Here is a 19,183-nt window from a genome sequence, read left to right on the forward strand (position 1 = left end):
TGCTCATTTCTGACTACAGCAAGGGTGCAGAAATGAATCCAGCCCACTGGGCACCTTAATCCGGCCTACACTGCCTCTTGGGTCCCTCCGGGGCGGGCCTCAGGCTCCAAGCCCCACCCCACGGAGGAAACCCCTCAGATCAGAGGTAACAGTGGGCATGCGTCAGCAGCAGATCTCCTGCTGTTATCTGACTGGAGAGCAGAGAGAGTAGCAGAGCAGGAGTTAGGGCAAACAGCTGCTCTTCCCCTTGCGTGGGGGAGCCCTGCCGCCCACAAAGAAAAAAAGGGGGAGACATCAGGAACAGGGCCACTCCCCCTGACATCGTCTGGCCTGCGGGGTGTAGGGTGGATGACAAGCCAGCCCACCACCCCAAAACATTTCTGTACCTCCAGTCTACAGCATTCTTCCCCAACCTGGTGCCCTCCAGATGAGTGGGACTACAACTCCCATGCCTGCTGGGACTTGTAGTGTAACACATCTGGAGGACACCAGGCTGTTCTATAGAGTCTGACACAATGTTGATTTCTTTTCTGCCCATATCAATCCTGTGAGCATCCTCAGGCATTAGCAATGGCAACTTGTCCAGGGCCATCCAGCGACCTTCAGCATGGAGCAGGGATTTCAAGGACAGCCTCCCATCTCCACACACCCACCACTGGCTTTCTGTTCAAACCCTGGTAGAATTCTGCTACAGACAAAATACCAGCAGTATCATCAGAACAAGGCTGGTGGGGGAAGTCACACACTCCTCGTCCATCTCAAAAAGTCTAGTTTACACATTACAGGCTACATCCAATACATGCCGCTAGCACAAGATACAGAAAAGAAACTGTAGAATTTGTCCATAAGAAGCTTACCTTGCAATAATCCTGGTGGCAGAACCGGCTTTGATAATTAAATACAACAGCCTGGAATCATTTCAAAACTTGAGCTGGGAAGAAAGAATCAACAATGCCGTTGAATTTCTTCCCTGATGGATAATCTCCCCCATAATCTGCATTTCAGTTTCTTCAAGCTGCAAATCCCCTCAAATAAAGAGGGGCTTATTTCTGAGTAAATGTGAACAGGATCAGTCCATAAAACTAGCTGCCCCACCCCACCCAATCTATTAATTCTAAACCTGAGAACATACGAGAGGGCAAAGTTTCAAAATCATAAGAAGATGCTCCATATTCAACAGATCCTGGCTGTTGTGTCTGCTTTAAAGAGCCTGTGCACTAGACTGGCCCTAAACTAGTTGTGGGACATCCGCAGGTCTGGTATTTGTATATCCCCTGTAACCATGGATGCTCAGGTGTGGCTTATGAATGGAGCACACATGAGCACTCTGAAAGGAGGTAGATTGACTTCACTATGGCTTTATTAGGCAACGTTTCCATGGGTCACCACAGAACACCACTGGAGCAGGAAGAAATAGTATCCTCACCCTTGAAACAGGCCTGGCTCTCCTCTTAGGCAGACAGAGTGAGGTGACTGTCTTAGGTGGCAGGTACTGGTGGGTGGGGAGTGGCGGTGAGATGTTAGAGGATAACACTGTGGACTGTGTGCCCCACCCAGCGTCCCCTAAGCTAGCCTGCTGCCCTCAGATGTGGTAGAGAATCAATGGTTACTAGTCATGATGGCTATACATTACCTCCAGTATCAGGGGCAGTATGCCCATGTACACCAGATGCTGGGGAACATGGGCAGGAGGGTGCTGTTGCACTCGTGTCCTGGTTATGGGTTTCTCTTGGGCAGCTGGTTGGCCACTGTGTGAACAGAATGCTGGACTAGATGGATCCTTAGCCTTATCCAGCATGGCTCTTTGTATGTTCTTATGAGGACACTGTCTCATTCCCAGTGTTGAAGTAAGATTCAACTTACTGTCCAGTTGGTTTTGTGGATGGAATGAGGTGAGGTGGGGGGCATTTTGTCCTTCCCCTCAGGCAGCAAAATCTCTTGGGCTGGTCCTGGCTTTAAAATATAGGTTTTGCCCTGCAGAGCTGTAGCGCACAATCAGGCCCTTTTTTGCGGGGTGTTTTTGTTGTTGTTCTGGGGCCATACACAGGGAGGGATCCACATCGAGATTGACAAACAGGTACACTCCCGCTGAGGGCAAATGGTGCTGGCATAAGACATGTGGTCAGTACTTGGGATGGGAGACCAAAGGATGTGGAATAGCCCACTGAAAAGAAGTGAGGTGGCCTCCAAGCCCACTTCAAATGCTGAAAGCAGTGGCAAGGTAGGGAGGCCTCAGCTCTTTCAAGAGGGCCTGGGCGTCAGGCACCCTCTTGCACCATCACCAACAAGAGAGGCCAAAAGATGACACGGATTTGCTTTAAAAAGTCATATGCACATGTATATGTATAGATGCACATTTAGAAATAATGAGTATAATTTAAATAGCTACATCTCACCGAAGTGTACGAGACGGTGACCTCTTGTGTGCCAGCCAGCTCAGTCTGCTGTCCCAGTGCTAGCTGCTGATGGGCAAGTTCAAGATCCTGTTCTCCCTTCTGAGGGTTCTTGCTCTTTAACTTACACCAGACAGCCCTTCAAACAGAGGACCGTCCCCTGTAAAGTCGACACATGGCCACCCTACCTGGGCGCGACAAGGTGTACAATGAATCCAAGAATCTTCTTCGCATCACATGTTCTTTTGCACGTTGTGCAAGGCAAAGACAAAATGACGACCAGTACACCGAAATACCACATGATAGAACTGGAAGACGTTTCACTGATGATCCTCTGCAATTTTACTGAATATCCAAGTATATTAGAGCTTTAGACTGTAGTCTTGTGCATGTTTACTCAGAAGTAAATCCCACAGTGATCAATGGGGTGTACTCCCTAGTAAGTGTATTTGGGATTGTGGCATTACTAAAACCCAAATGTTATATATTTATATTTATTTATTATATTTATATCCTGCCTTTTTCCTGCATGTAATCCAAGGAGGCTTACATGATCCTCCTCCTTTCCATGTTGTCCTCACAACAACCCTGTGAGGTAGATTAGTCTGAGAGCCAGTTACTGGCCCAAAGTCACTCAGTGAGCTTCCTGACTGAGTGAGGACTAGAATCCAGATCTCCCAAGTCCCAATTCAGTGCTCTAACCACTATGCCACAATGGCTCTCTGAGAGTGCCTCAAGTACTGGTGGAAATATATAGCCATCATGACTAGTAGCCATTGATCCTTCACCACATCTGAGGGCAGCAGGCTAGCTTAGGGAATGCAGGGCCCACACAGCTCTATCCTCTAACATATATAAAATATGTTATATTTTATATATGTCCCCAGTAGCTACTTAAGGAGAGGCTAGTCCAGTAACCTGCTTCAGGCATGAGAATCAACTGGTGCAACAAAACATTTATACATGGCCATTAGATAATAGTATTGATTTGTAGGCGAACCTTTGTGCAGTTCTATTATATGTTTGAGACTGTCGCTCAGTGCTTCGTCGTTATCCCCACGTATCCTCTAGTTTGCTCCTTCCTATATTGTTTTCTAGTGGGCCATTCCAGACCACAGTTATCTCCGCCATGGTCAGCTTCTGCCTCATCACATCTGAAATGGTCTTGAGTGTTATGTGGGGGGTGGAATAGCCTTCCGTCCACAAAAGCACTTCCTGCTGCAGTGATGTCTGAGATAGGCCATGCTGCTTCAGGATTATATACTGTACTCACAGCTTTGCCCAACATGGGGCCTGCCAGATTCTTGGACTACGACTCCCACCAGCCCCAGCAAGTATGGCCAATGGCTGGGGATTATGGGAGATGTAGCCCAAAACATCCACCAGGGTGGGAAAGTTACTGTACTTGTTCCATGAGTAACTTGTCGGAGGACTTCCACCTGCATCTTCGGTAGATGGACGTATCCTGGATGGACACCAGCACATGGTGGCTGTTGCTATTTGGGGGCTAGAGCAGGGTGGGCAGAAGGTAGAACTCCAAATGTTTTGGGCTTCAACTCCCAGAAGCCTCTACCAGCATGGCCAATGGTCAGGAATACTGGGAGCTGAAGTCCAAAACATCTGGAGATCTACCTTCTGCCCACCCCAAGGCTATAGCACCAGGGTTCTGTCTTGGATTGCCAGGTGGACATTGCCCCCCCCCCGCCCCCGAGACTGCCTGGCATTTTAAGAAGTCCACCTGGGAGCAAGAACATATAGGGCAGGTGAAGGTGCTTTTGCCCCAGTATTTTCTAGCTACCTTAAAAGTAGCAGACAATTCTAGTTCACTTATTCAGCACCCCAAGAAAACTAACCCCGAAATGTATTTCCTTTTCAGGATTCAACAGTAATACGAAACATCCTGTATTCTGTATTTCCAAATCTGACAAGAAAGAAAAGATTAAAAATTGGCTTCCCGCCTTGGATGCTAGCTTTTTGTGTATTAAATTATAAGCCCATCTCACACTTAAGAAAATTGTTGCTTTTCTTCTGGCTCCACTGTTCACTGCAGTTTTCCTGTATGTAAATGCATTTCAATTATATGAATATTGTTTATTTTATACCGTGGTTTTAAACGTTTAAACGTTTATATTGTATCTTATGTTGTATTTTATTATTTTAATTTTTGTGAACCGCCCAGAGAGCTTTGACTGCTGGGTGGGATAGAAATGTAATAAATAAATAAAATGAATGGATTGGTTAAAATCCAGGCTAATAAAAATGTTTAAAATGCTTTCTTGATAGTCATATAAGCTCTATCACTGGGTAAAATGCTAAGCTCCAAGATTGTAATTGAACATGGTTATTCTGCATGGTTCTATCAGAAAGATAATGCTTATTTTTTAAAGAGTTTCCCTTATTTTGGATCGCCATGACTCACAGAAGGTGAGGAGTGCCACTTAGTTCAAAACAAAAACGCGGTAAAATCCCACTGGTCCCCGCATTTTGGAAGTTTCAACCAGGTGACACTAGCAAGTCCCCTAGGGAACAGTGCTTCTTACTTGACTCCTTGTCCTGCCACCCACCCAGCCACCCATCTTACCTGCAAGGACAGATCAACATGGCATGCTCTGCCCTTTGCATCTTGGTCTACACAGATGAAAAGTTCTCTTCTGTGCAAAAGCAATCTTTCTTTCCATGTCTGGAGAATTCAGGCCAGGCAGAAAGAAGGTTCTTAGAAAAGAGCACTTCTACACTGTGTCCAGCTCAGCTCTGTACACTTTTGTTACAAGAAAGCCCTGGCAGAATTACCAGCCACCATCATACTGTGTCCAGGAGAATAATGTTTGCTTTGGGCTAGGCCTGCAGTTGCTAGAGAACTGATGGATGGCTTTTCTCTCAGTCATGTCTGGGCTTGCCCAGAGATCAGGGAGACCCATAATTTAATCTAACAAGGAATGCTTGGGCTGAGGTAGGGGCCCCATCCAAACACGTTTGATAAGGAGGGAGATCTTCCCTCTGATGGTGTCAAGCTTGGCATAAGGCCTGTAGTGGCCACTGATGTTTAGAAGGAACACCCCTCAAAAATAATAAGCATGGCTTGTAATATCCAGGGTAACTGGTTGTGACATACCTGGGTGGAAGCATGGGCCAGGCTTTAGCATAAACCAGGGGTGGGCAGCTTGTGGGCGGCATCTCCAGATGTTTTGGCTTACAACTCCCACCATCCCTCATTATTGGCTATGCTGGCTAAGGCTGATGGGAATTGTAGGCCCAAACATCTGGAGGGCCACAATTTGCCCACCCCTGGCATAAACATACCTGCCTCTCTCTACAGAAGCCTCCCCCAACCTGGTGCCCTCCAGATGTTTTGGACAACTTTCAGCATTTCTGACCATTGGCCATGTTGGCTAGGGCCAAGGAAAGTCAAACCCCAAAACATCTGGAGGACACCAAGTTGGGGGAGGCTGCACCACAGTGCCTACACCTGGGGTCTCCAATGTGGTGCCTGTGGGCAACAATGCACCCTGGAGACCCCACACTTCATGCCCACCAGGCTCCCTGCCCCTCCTGATTTTTATTTCTTAAGATTTTTTAAAATTAGTTTTTAACTGGGTGGCTGTTAAGCTGCATTGTAAAGTGCTGTCCTTCAGCGCCATCTTCATTTGGGTACAGAAGAGTGGTTTTATGTTTTGAAGCTCAGAACCCACCTGTGCCTTTTCCCTGGGTTCTTGGCCAGGTTTACTTTTCTTTTAGTCTCACCAGATTGCCTTCTGGGAAATGAGTGTTTTGTGATTGGGCAAATGGTAGCTGTTTTATGAATGGGCAAGTCCCTGCACCTCTATGGCAGGTATTTTGTTAGGGCACTTACAGCACTCACTCAAAATTCCAAATATGCCCACTGCCCTAAAATCAATGGTTTGGATCCCTGGTCTACACTTTGCAGATACTTACTTCCTAGCTCAGGAGACTAGAAGCAAAAACATCAAAACACTAGAGTGGTGTTCTGGATTTGACAGATGCTCTCGCCAAAACGGTTAGCCACCGCGGAGACATACAATGTATCTGTGCAGGCACCAAGTGGAGCAGGATTTCAGCTCTGTGAGAACTTCAGCTCTCGTTAAACAAAGGGTATTATTATTATTATTTATTTATAACCCACCTTTTCCCCAATACTGGGACTCAAGGTGGCCTTACAACGTTAAAACTGCTACAATTAAAACCTATAAATAGAGATATAAATACAACTCTATAAAAGTTAAAAATATAATTAAATCATCAATATTAAAATTGTAAAGATATTAAAAGACAACCAGAACAACAAAAATGTTGTAAGATTAAGTAAGGAAGGTAAGTAAGATTATGACACTATTTTTCTCAACAACAACAACAACAATAATAATAGGAAATTAGTAATTAAAGCTCCTCCATGGGAAAGAAACCTGACATGGGGCAATTCAGAGAGGTTGTTTATAGGGAAATGAACAGGGTATCCATCATTAATCCCACAGCCAGGATCAACAGGAAATGATGGGCTTTTCTACATGCGACATATATCATCCACTCATCATTCCCTACTCATGGTTGTTTATAGGTTCTTTAGATGATGTTGTGACCCTCCAGTTTAGCTTATGTGTCTAAAGAGTACTTTCGGCGAGCTTTTTTAGAGCAGGGAAAATACGGTATCTAATTGAAAGCAAAAGAAACCACTTTTTCACTTGTGCATTTGTGCTATTCCACTATACCACAGTGCCACCTAGAGGTTATGTAACAGAAAAGTAGGAAAGGAAATGCACTGCGTGTAGTGCTCAGACCTCAATTCTGCCACAAAACCAAAAAGTAGATACAGCGGATTCACAGCCTTGTGTGAAAAAGTTCAAAAAAACAGGTTGGCCTGGAAAGAAGTGTTCAGCTGAAAGGCACAGGACTCCTGGAGAGCCATAATGGCACCTTGCCTATCGACTCTCAAGAAGGTGGTGCTGCCATTGTGTTGTTGTTGTTTTTCTTAAATGGCCCCCAAATTAGATCTTGGTTATTCAGGGGGAATAACAATAAAAGAAGAAAAACAGGAAGACCGCACAGAAAATACTGAAATGCAACAATCTGACAGCATCAGGTGGATGACACATCATATGGATGCTCCATTAAAAAAGCGAATCAACAGATGGCAGTTCCAGAGAAAGGAGCTAGTGTGGAAGCAACCCCAGAATCATTGCATGGTACGAGGCTGCTCTGTTCTCCTCACACAGGTCTGGTCACCCGTTCCTCTAAAAGTTATTAGTTACAGTTCTGCAGTTCCTTCCTGCTGCTCCGTGAGAGTCTCCTGTGCTGTGCACCCTTACTCACCAGGGTTACTCTCAAATAATAAGAATTTATTTACAGCTTGACTTTCTGGACCAGGGCAATTTGCCAAAGGCCTGAGCTGGAGGAGGTGGAGGTGGAGCTGGCGGCGAGGTTGCCCTTCTGTGGGACACAAACACCTGCTTATTTGGCTGAGCTTCTCGCAATAACTGTCAGGCCTGCTTGGACAAGTTGGACTAAGGCACAGCTAGGAAACAGCGGAGGCTGGTGGCTCCGATGTCAGCAGGGCTGTGAATCTGCTCTGGGTTTCAGTCAGAACTGTAAAGGAGCTATTCAAGGTGCACACCTCGGAGCCACCAGCCTCCATGGCTAGGAAACAAAGCTCCTTGCAGCTGAAGAGTGACACTGGCCTCAAACCTAACTGCTTCCCCTCTCTTCCCCATGGGGAAATAGAAGGAACAGAACAAGTAAAGACAGAGCACCTATAATCCTCAGGAGGAGGAGTTTTCTCACCCCATTCTGCCCCAAAATTAGTTCTGGAGAGGAGAGGTGGCTTCATTACAGAGTTTGCCAGCACTGATAGGCAGAAATTCAACAGGTGGCGCTTCTCCTGCCCCTTTGCTGAAAAAGTTGCACCTCTTGAATTTCTGTCTCTCACAGCACTGTTAAAGGCGTAGGGCCAGGGAAAAAAAGACTCTGAGAAATCATCCTCACTCTATTTTCAAATAATATATTCCCATAAAGGTATTCCCACCCCAGGGATGCTGGGTGTTCAACAGGGCAATCCTATGCCTGTCTACTCAGAAGTACATCCTCTTGGTTTCAATGACAATTATTCCCAGATGAGTGCAGATCAGGTTTCTACCTAAACCACACCACATCTTTCAGTGGTTGGGACTGCTGTGTCTGCAGCTAGCACCTTTGCTGGACTTCTCTTCATTTGCAAAAGAAGCAGGTGAAATTAAAAGATCTGAGCCAAAGAGAAGATGCTGCAATGCGGTGGAACATCTGGTTAGCAACTACAGGAAACAACCCTGCATAGTACATGTTTAATAAACTATTGCAGGGAGGGCGTATTGAGTCCAGAAAGTTGCAATACACCCTTATCTTGTCTCCAGTTAAGGCTGCAGTCCTACGTGCACTTACATGAGAGTCAATCCTATTGAACAAAATGGGATTTACTTCCAAGTAAACATACATAGGACCATGCTATAAAATGCCTTTCTGTTTCTTGGATCAAGCCCTCTGGTTTTGCACCTCTCTTCACAACTGAGGCATGGATTGTGGGTTGTCAGAGGTTTAGCAATGGAAACAATTACGTATCAATACTGGAGAAAACCTGGCCTGATTTAGATTTGGACAAGAGACCTCTGATGGGTCAAAAGTGGTATTCTTTCAGTCTTCATTTCATCCAGGGATATGTTGCCTTTAAATACTGTAAAACCCCAGGGCTCCAGTCAGGGCCAGCATCAAAGGTAGGCACGGTCAGGCACCTGCCAAGGGCCCACACCCCAGCAGGGGCCCACTGACAAGAGCCTGGAGTTGCTGCTCCTCTTCATCATCACAATCCGCTTGTTCACCTGTCTCTCACTCTGGCAATGGTGGTGGTGAGAAGGCAGAGCAGGAGATGCCACGGCCTCCTTGCTCACTGGCTGTCTGCCTGACAAGCCAGCAAGTGGCGGCAATGAAGAGAGAGAGGCGGAGGAGCAAGGGCAGTGAGAAGGGAGACTCACCAAGAGCAGGTGGGCGGGGGCATGGAGGGTGTCTTGCCCATGGGCCCTCCAACACCTGGAGCCAGCACTGGCTGGAATGCCTGTTGCTCCTGGCCTCCCTCAAAGCCTGGGCACCTCACATTCCTGGCCCCACATGTCCCTGGTGTGTGGCAAGCTTCATGTTCCTGGCTGTTTTCACCCCCTTTTGGTGCAATCGCTCTTAAGTCTCAGAACCCAGGCTTCTGTCCGAGAGCATCGTCAGCCCTTCTTCCCATAATACCTGGTTCTGGCTGCCTAGGTCCCTGCTTCTGCTGAAGCTGGCCAGTCATATACATGGTGTGATCATCTATGCACAGCAGTCCTTGGTTTAGAAGCTGAGTGTACCTGACCCCTAATTTCCTCACCTTTGAGTCCTCCTGTGCATGGACATCTATAGTGTTCATTTGGTGTTCTGCCTCATAAGTTCAGTATGCCTAAGACTGTTGTATATAAACTGATTAATTCCCTCTTGGGGTTCATATAGTTCCTGTTACCAATTACGTATTCCCCATGTAATCCCTGCATACATTTCTTGGTTCTTGTGTGCTAAATAAGCCACACACCCCTTTGGGAGCAGAAGTGTGTGTGTGCATGTGCACACGTGTGCATCATTGGGACAAATCTCCTGAGGTGGGTTCTTGCCAACATGAAAAGATCCCTTACGCACATGTATCTTGGCTCATACGTATCCATACACACATGTCCAGAGAGAACACTGTTTAACACTTCCTTGCCTTCTTTACAGCTTCAGGCTTGCCCTGCCTTCATTTATCTCCTCCTCTTAAACAGCAAAAGTACAAAAAATAATAATAATTGGGATCATATGCTCCAACAGTCCATAGTTTCCAGGGAAAACAGGGAGCTGCCTTATACCATCAGATCACTAGCCTATCTTGCTTATTGTCTACTCTGACAGGTAGTGGCTCTCCAGAGTTTCAGAGAGGAGTCTTTTTCCCAGCCTCACATAAGATGTTGGGGATTGAATCCGAGACCTTTTGGCTGCAAGGGCTCTACCATGGAGCTCTACAGCTCTCCTCACCAAGGAGAGTCCCTATATCTGTGTTTCCTGCAGCTGCTAACAGAACAGTAACTCTGCCAGGAGAAGAGGGAGTAACCTTACATGAAGGAATGGAGCCACTGTAAAACAGTGCCTCCAAGTCCCATCCCAGCAAGGCAGCCCAGAAAGATACCATGGTCGACAGTATCAAAAACCACTAAGAGGTCCAGCAGAACCAACAGGGACACACTCCCCCTTACATGCCCCTGCAAACTGCATGGCCCAAGGCATCTTTTTAGATATATGGTGGCAGCAGCCTTGTAGACTCTCTGGCCAAAAGCACCGCCCACCACTGACAGGGAGAACTTCACCCACTTAATTTCTGCATGTCAGCCTGCTGTTAAAGTCACAGGATTGGGACCGGTAGAAAAACAGGGAAATCTTAAGACTGCAATTCAGTCCACACTTACTTGGGTGAAAGTCATATTCTATTTAGCAGGGCTTACTTCCAAGTAAATGCACATATGATTGGGCTTTATGTGGCAAAATAACTCTCCCTCTGATATTTGAAGAGAGTACTTTTGAGACTGAGATGATGATCTGTTTAGAAACAGATGAAGAACAGAAGGAAAGAAATGGCACTGTAATAAAATTAAAATCTCTCTAATTTCCTCGCCTTCTTGCTTTATATGCACTCAGCTCTATGGCACACACCTGCCTTGACCTCCTGAGCCATTTCACTCAGACTTATATAAACCAGAAGGCAAAACAGTCACAGCTGTTTAGCTATCAAATTAGCTATAGTTGGTTAGATAGAGTGAGGACTGCAGGAGTAAAGAAATAACATGCAAGCTATCTAAATAGTTTTGAACATTTCAGATTTCCCCTTTCTCTCTCTCTCTTTGGGCTCTCTTAACTCTTTGAGCGTAGCTGGTGTGTGTTTGGGTTTTGTTAATGTAGCTAGGATTGGGGTAGTTTGTTTCTGAGAGCATCTGTTACTGAAGGTAATATTTCCTGGCTTCTCTCTAAGACTGATGTATGGTTACTATACGTAATTAATTATATTGGTGAGCTATGCATTAGCTGTGACTACTAGGAAAGAACACTTGGTTCCTAAAAAGTGTCAACCCAATGAGCTGTGGCAGTGGAAAAGAGAAATTCAATGTTAGGGAAGGGATCACAAGCAAAGTGGAAAAGTATCAGGATGGTATCAACTTGTAGGGTAGACTTAAAAGTGCTGTGTTTTGAGCTGGTCAGCTATCTCAAAAACCAACTCTTTATAGAGCTAGGAACTGGTATTAAAACAAGAGCCAGTGTGGTGTAGTGGCTAGACTGTTGAACTGAGAGTCGGGAGATCCAGGTTCTAGGCCCCACTTGGCCAGGAAGCTCACTGGGTAACTAACTTTAGACTAGTCGCAGACTCTCAGCCCAACCTACCTCACAGGGTTGTTGTTGCGAGGATAAAATGGAGATGAGGAGGAGGATTATGTATGCCACCTTGAGTTCCTTGGAGGAAAAAAGGTGGGATAGAAATGCAATAAATAAATAAATAAATGGTTGGAGTGTTTTTCCCTGGAAGAAAAGCCTTGAGCAGTCTTCTACAACCTGGTGCCCTCCAGATGTGTTGAACTTTAACTCCTATCATCCCCAACCAACATGGCAGCCAATGCAATAATGGGAGCTGTAGTTAAACACATCTAGAGGGCACCAGAGTGGGGAAATGTGACCTAGGGTGTCTAGGGTTCTGCATTCTAGACCAGAGAGAATGTCTGTAGTCCTAGGCACACTTACCTGGGAGTAAGTCCTTAAAAAAATATACATATATTGAAAAAATCCATGAAGGGGTGGTCTACCAGCTTCTATTCCTGATGCGTTGTCAGCAAATGCTGAAAACACAGTGCTAGGTAACTCTGACTTCTCCAGCATGTCAATTATATGTTGTATGATTGTGCAGTTTGGTACATGGATATGCAGTCAAGGTTCTTCCATGCATGGATGGCTACTATTAGAAATGCGTAACTCATCCCAGTTCCTATTTTATGTGGCCATAATCCTCAGTGTGGAAAATCAGTCATGGATTAATTAAAGGGCCTCTCTAAAAAATGTGGACGCTTTGCATGGTAGGCAATGTGCTCAGCTGCAGAAGCCAAGGGAAGTAGTGAAGGTCAAGGCTCTTAATGTTTGGTTGGCCTTCTTTTCTCCCCCATTTTGTCATCTCCCAGTTGCGCTACCAAAGCAGAGTCTTGTCTTGTGCCTGCGATTCAAAAGAGGGCATGAAAGACGAAATAGCCGCTGCGGTGTTCTTCATCACGCGCCTGGTGAAGAAGCATGGCAAGTTGAGCAAGCACCACATGGAGAGGTTTGCATCTAAGCTGATGACGACTCTGTTTGAGAGGTACAAAAACCACTGGTACCTTGACAACCCCTCGAAAGGGCAAGCCTTCAGGTAAGTGGCACAGGTGCACCCCTCACCCATTTGCCCAGTTCTTCTGCAGAATGGGGACGTGCATGCCTCTGGAAGTCCATTATTCCAGTTAGTGCCGGCTCCAGGTTTTAGAATGCCCTTCGGTGAGACGCCCTCCGTGGACCCCCTCCCTCAACGAGTCTCCCTCCTCACCATGGTCACCAGCTGTGCTTGCTCCTCTTCCTGTTTCTCATCATGGCTCCGACTTGCTCTGCTCGCTTGGCAGGCAGAGAGTCAGGGAGCAAGGAGGCTGTGGCATCTGCTGCTCCTCTTCCTCACCATCACTGTTGTCTGGGCAGGTGAACAAGCAGGTTGCATTGGTGAAGAGGAGGAGCAACCCCAAGGGACTCTTGTCAATGGGCCCCTCCTGGGGTGTGGGCCCTCGTCAGGTGCCCAGCCGTGCAGACCTTTGATGCCAGCCCTGGCTTCAGTATTGTTTCGGAGGCATGGTTTTTGTCCTCTGTTTTGTGGTCTTAAGTTGATGGTGAACAGCTTAAACAAATACTTTAAAAATCCCCAAATGTCACCCTTCAAATCCTGAGTCTTGCATTCCACATCTCAGATGTGAAGTCCTGCCTCCAAACATGTGTGTTCGTGTGGTTGATATCTGATACCTGCCATGTGTCTAGAGAGATGAAACCTTATCTTATGTAAAATACGAAATATGCCGGCATGTGGGGCTGTCGGATAAAGCCATAAAATAATGACATCAACCATCTGATGTTAAGTATCTGGATATTTAGGGATCTGTTGAATATTTTGCAGTGGAACTCTCAACAAAGAATATGTGATTAAATTCTTTTAGTTCTGCCATGGTGCAATCGTATGTACTGAAATGATGCACCTTGGGGCTGTCTTGTATAAGAACTGGGAGCATCTAAGTTGTGGCATTAGGTCACTGCTATCCTTGGCAAAAAAAACCCAGAGGCTTGCATCATCTCTGTCCCATGTAAACTGTGCACAGCAGTCAAATGGGGATAGGTGCACAGCCAAAACATCTTACTTGAACCCTGTTGCCAGCACAAGTTGGAGACTTTGGCAGGTGTTTCCTCCCTCCACCTCCCTCCAGGTGGGGTTAATGTTGGCCCAATGTGGACTGCATGGCACTGCTGTTCTTGATGCTAAGAGAATATTGTAAGCTGTCAGATGAAGGTGTAGTGGTTAGAGTGTTGGACTGGGACTTGGGTGACCCAGGTTCAAGTCCCCACTTGACCATGATGCTTGCTGGGTGCCTTTAGTCTAGTCATTGACTCTCAACCTAACTTGCCTCACAGGGTTTTTGTTATTGTGAGGATAAAATGGAGAGGAGGGGGAGGACTATGTAAACCACCTAGGGATCCTTGTAAGACAAAAAAAGGTGGGATATAAATGCAATAAATAATAATAAAAACGACAGGCCTGGCCCAGCCATGTACCACTTCTGTTTGTCCAGGTGCATAAGGATAAACCGATTCCATGCCAGAGATCCTCTGCTGGAGCAGGCGTGTGCAGAGAGCAACGTGGACTTCAACAGCCTTGGCTTACCAAAGGAGTTGACTGTCTGGGTTGATCCATTTGATGTCTGCTGCAGGTGAGCTGTTTGATGGGATTTAACACACTTTTCCTTAGAGTGGATGGAGTGGGCTTTGGCTGACTTTGGAGAAGGGCTTTATTATACAGCCCCCTGTGGATAATTCTGTCGTTTTGTGCTCCAGGGGATTCAATGGCTAAGCCTTGTGTGCAGGACTATAGGGCATTCAGCGCAGAATAAGTGGCAGGATGGAGCCCCGTTCACAGTGTACATTGGGGGGGGAGCCTTCCACAACCATGTTGCGGAAGGCTGGTGTAGCCTCTTATTTTTCACCCTTGCTTGCCCTGGCCTCCTTTGCATCTGCAGCTCTGCATAGCTTTTTCCTCCATATGCCAAACTCCACTTCTTGCCTTGGGGAAGGGAGATTCTCATACTGAGTTCTGAAGGTTGGTCCAGTGCAGCCTTCAGTGATTCATCTGGGGCTGGAGCTTGGCACCCGAGTCCGGCACTTTGCAGCTCCAGCGGGAGCCCATATAACCCCCCAGAGAGCAGCAGGGACAAAGGCAAACTCCATTTTATTCCTGCACTTACAGTGGTCCTATGATGTGGGTTCAAAATGCAAAACTGCACATGCTCAACCATTTTGTTTGTTTACATCAGAGTTGGCAAGCAGTTTTCTTGTTCTAACATCCGGAACGTAGGAGCCATTTTAAAGCACAGAATGGAAATTAGAGAGGGTGGAGAGGAATGTTAGTGGAAGTAGTACAGATGGCTATCTAAAGGGGGGCCTGTATAGGACCATGATGTCCAGGATCTAAAATTACCTACTTGCACCACAAGCATCTTTCCCCAACTTTGTGCTCTTCAGATGTGTTCAGCTGCAACTCCCAGAATCCCCCAGCCAGCATAGGCATACTGGGAATTGTAGTCTGGTACACCCAAACGACACCAGATTGGGGAAAGCTGGTGTAGTGAAATGACTAAGGGCTTCTCCACACCAGGCTTTTTATCCTGCAACTTACCATGGCTTCTGCTTCCAGATTCTTTGCAGGATTCTGATTGGCTCCTTACACCGGTGACATGTGCTTTTTTTCTGGGACTTCTTTTGTCTGCAAGATATACATGTTTCATTATACAGCCACTAGATGGTGCTGTGGTATAGCAGAACTGTGCAATTTCACATGGCCATTAAAGGGATTAACATGTATTGCTGCATTATCCCTGATCTTTTAAAAACCGGGATAATGGTCAGAAAGCATGGGAGAAGCCTGGAGTTTGATGACATGTAAAGGATCCACACACTTCCATGAGTGACCATTCATGAGTGTGCAATAAGAGCCTTGTGTAGAAATGCTCTAAGAGGCTGAGCTATGAATCAAGTAGTACCTGGTTTGAAATTCTCCTGTGCAGTGAACTTACTGGCTTGCTTTAGTCAGTCCCCTCCTGCTTCTCTCTCCAAGCCTTGGTCCTCTACGCCAGGGGTCCCCAACCCATGGGCCACGGACCGGTCCTGGTCCGTGGCCTGTTAGGAACTGGGCCGTACAGCAGGAGGTGAGCGTAGGGGTGTGCGAAACCCCCTTACCTTGGGTGCACGGGGGGGGGGGAGGTGATCCGTCCCTCCCCCCCCCCCCAAGAATCCTCACCAGCCCTGGCTGGGTCCACTCTGCACTGAGGAGCTGCCGGCTGGCTCTGGCCGCTGGCGGACTTCTGGCCACTGGGACACGGATGGCATCCACATAGCCGCATATAGCCATTTGCGTCCCTGTTCAAGTAATAGGCTATGTAAATCTTTACATAGCCTATTACCACAAAGAACACGGACGCAAATGGACCCCCTCGGTCTGTGGAAAAATGGTGTTCCACGAAACCGGTCCCTGGTGCCAAAAAGGTTGGGGACCGCTGCTCTGCTCTATAGTTCTGGGCCAATCTTACAGGGCTGTCAGAAGAATTCCTTCTAGATTATGTTCTGTGAAGTGTCCTGAACACCCTGGCTAGCTAAAAAAAAATGCCAGGGATTTGTGTTAAGCAAATCTTTGTAAATCAAGGCTGCTTTCTGCACAAATGGCTTTGTGTAGCTTGTTGCAGAGGAGAGACTGGCTGTATTCCATAAGGAAGCTTATTAGCTCCTTGTCAGTGGCGTTGGTCTTCGTACCCGGAGCCGTCTGATGCCTTGCCCAATGCATCCCTCTGTCTAGATATGGCGAGAAGAACCCGCCTTTCACAGTGGCTCACTTTGAAGGCAACGAGGAGGACTATGACATCTCTCAGTGCATTCGCCAGGCTGTGGATAAGGCCTTGACAGCTGACTGCCAGTCCAGCCCCTCCTCCGATGAGGAGACCTCCGCCGCACAGCCCAAAAGCATCCCTACCGTTAGCAACCCGAACAGTGTCTACCAGGTGAGAGGGCTGCATGCTGTGGGTGAGCGAGTAGATCTGGGTTTGTGTGCCTGGCTTGCTCTGGAAGCTTAGCTGGGACTGGTTCTTTTCTCTCCGTGTTTTGCTGTTGCTAGGACTGACCTAGACAGAACACTGTAATGGCTGGGGATGGGCAGGCCAGGCCAGGTGTACTGATGTCTCTGCTCTAACTGCTCTGCTTACAGTTAGAAGAAATGTATGCTAAATACAAAGCACCCTGTTAAATGAATACTGAGGGGCCACAGGAGGGAAAGTCTAGCTGGATACCTTATTTTTAAGCATTTTACTCTGCTCCACTGCCAAAAAGCCTCCCTGAGTGCCTTGCATAAGTTCAGTAACAGACAAGACAGTCCCTGTGGGGACAGGGACTGTGTCTGTGTAAAAGATACACGATGAAAGGAAAAAGGGATGGGGAGGGAGGAGGAAAATGAGCAAAATGAGGCACCAGTTGTTAAAGCTGCACAGTTCTCATAGTGATCAGCTTGCATGGAAAAAAGAGTTCAGTGAGAAGAGGAGCCAAATGCAGCTGGTCTTTCGGTAGAGCTGATGGGAGCGTGCTCTGCTTCTCATCTAGTAGTCTGGGAAAGGTTTTGTAGTGGCAAACCAAGAGGGAGTTGATGGGGAAGAAATTGTGCTAGGTGTACAGAGCTACAGGCAGCTGCAGGAGTGGGAAAAGAACAGCCTTGTATTTTACAATTCGCCTGGACTCCATAGGTGATTCGAAATGTCATGCAGGCGAGCAAACAAGCTGGCAAGAGGAAAGAGATGGACAGAAAAAGCAAAAGATCATTTCCTCTGCCAGTCTCTTAAACTAGCTTGCTAAGATGCTAGTAACCTATTTCCATACTGGTCATGGAAGAGGGGAAGCCCCCTCCTCTTCAGCCAGGAAGAAAGTGCAGGGTGGTAGCTTCTGTGGTCTTGTTTATAAGGCTGCACAAGTTGCTGAAAGGCTTACATACAGAGGAAAAGAGAGAGGGGCAGGAGAGCAGATAGGGCTCAGGATGGCACTGAGAGCCTTAAAAGGGAGTGTTTAGCATCTCGGAGCCAATGCTGAAAGTGCTGGGGCAGGCTGAATTAATATGGCCCTGCATGTGCATCTGTCACCAGGCTGACTTTTGAGAACATCTGTCTCCTGCTTCCCTCTGGAGGTTTCAGAAACTGGAGCTAAAGGGAACATTTGACCCTTTCCAGTCTTTGAAGTTCATATGCACAATTGCTAAACTCTGAAATGCTGAAGGTACAATCTGTATCTCCAACGTTCTCTGAGCTGGCATTTACTGATCACACCAACATTGGGCATCAAATATGAAACTTCATAAATTGTCACTATGCAATGATATTTAGTATTTAATACTATATTGGATGTAAAACATGAACATCAATTGAGTATCAACACCTGGATGATAGTCAGCATGAACATCAATACTGAGAGGAGAAATTCTGGCTGCAACTCATCCCCCACCCCAAATAACTTAGGGGTGTCCAGTAAGCCAAGGCTGCCTGAAGCCCCTGACCATGCTGAAGTTCAAAGCAGGGTTGGATTGAGTTCTTGCGTACACTCTGGAATGGCACAAAACAAACCTACTTTTCCATCTCTTCAACTTCTCTGTCTGGTCCCAGTGTGGCGAGCCATTCCAGCTCTGGGCTCAGTACTCTCGCAGGAAGGCACACACCCCTGATGGAGGCCACCCGAATCCTGCCAGTGCTTACTACCTTCAGTACAAGGGCTATAAGGCTTGCCGCCCATCAGCCATGTTCACTGGTCCTCGTATAGACAGATACCACTGGGTCAACGCCAACCGATAATACAGGTACACTGTCTTCCCCACCGAATGCTGAGCACTGGGGAAGAAGAAATCTTTGTAGCCTGGAAGGAAGTTGAGAGCTTCACCAGGAGAACAACCTCTTCAGTCACTTATTGCAACTCTTCTCTCTTCCTGTCCCCAGCTCTCTTTTTAGAAATTCCTTTTGTGTTTGTAACTTTTTTAATAAGCACTCGATGCGAAATACTTTTTTTTTAAAATGATGTTAATGTATTTTTATGGCAAGATTGAAAACTGAAATGCAGAATTGCACTTCTGGAAAACTTAAAAAGGAAATTCAGTTACTAATAAAATGAAATGTGTGTTTTTAAAAAAATCTGTCCTTGCTCCTTGATCGGGAGGGTAGAAACACTGAAGATGAACATGGCATGGCTTTCTGAAAGGAATTTATTAAGGGTGTGTGTGTAATGAGACGACGCATGCACCCTCTTCCCTGTAGGCCAGGAACCTGGAGGTGTTCATCAGATCTTGGTACATCCAAATGGCCAGCTCATAGTGACAGCGCTTAAAAAGCATTGTGCAGCTATTCCGTCTTTTTTTTTTCTCCCTT

At 46.6% G+C, this 19,183-nt stretch overlaps 1 protein-coding gene across 1 annotated transcript; it reads left to right on the forward strand.

Moving 5' to 3' along the window:
- Positions 1 to 12,694: 12,694 nt before the first annotated feature.
- On the forward strand, positions 12,695 to 18,616 carry BTG4 (BTG anti-proliferation factor 4). The gene is made up of 4 exons (XM_084807208.1): positions 12,695 to 12,867; positions 14,318 to 14,455; positions 16,591 to 16,792; positions 18,431 to 18,616. Exons 1-4 carry the CDS (start codon positions 12,695 to 12,697, stop codon positions 18,614 to 18,616), a joined length of 699 nt encoding a protein of 232 aa, XP_084663334.1.
- The last annotated feature ends 567 nt before the right edge of the window (positions 18,617 to 19,183 follow it).

Source organism: Heloderma suspectum, chromosome 6, assembly GCF_057233095.1.
Source record: "Heloderma suspectum isolate Gila_16-S chromosome 6, 16-S_ref, whole genome shotgun sequence".
Classification (NCBI taxonomy): Eukaryota; Metazoa; Chordata; class Lepidosauria; order Squamata; family Helodermatidae; genus Heloderma; species Heloderma suspectum.

Coding starts and splice junctions, on each gene's coding strand:
- BTG4 (XM_084807208.1), top strand. CDS start 12,695: ATGAAAGACGAAATAGCCGCTGCGGTGTTCTTCATCACGCGCCTGGTG. Junction 12,868..14,317: donor TCGAAAGGGCAAGCCTTCAG/GTAAGTGGCACA, acceptor CTGTTTGTCCAG/GTGCATAAGGATAAACCGAT. Junction 16,793..18,430: donor ACCCGAACAGTGTCTACCAG/GTGAGAGGGCTG, acceptor GTCTGGTCCCAG/TGTGGCGAGCCATTCCAGCT.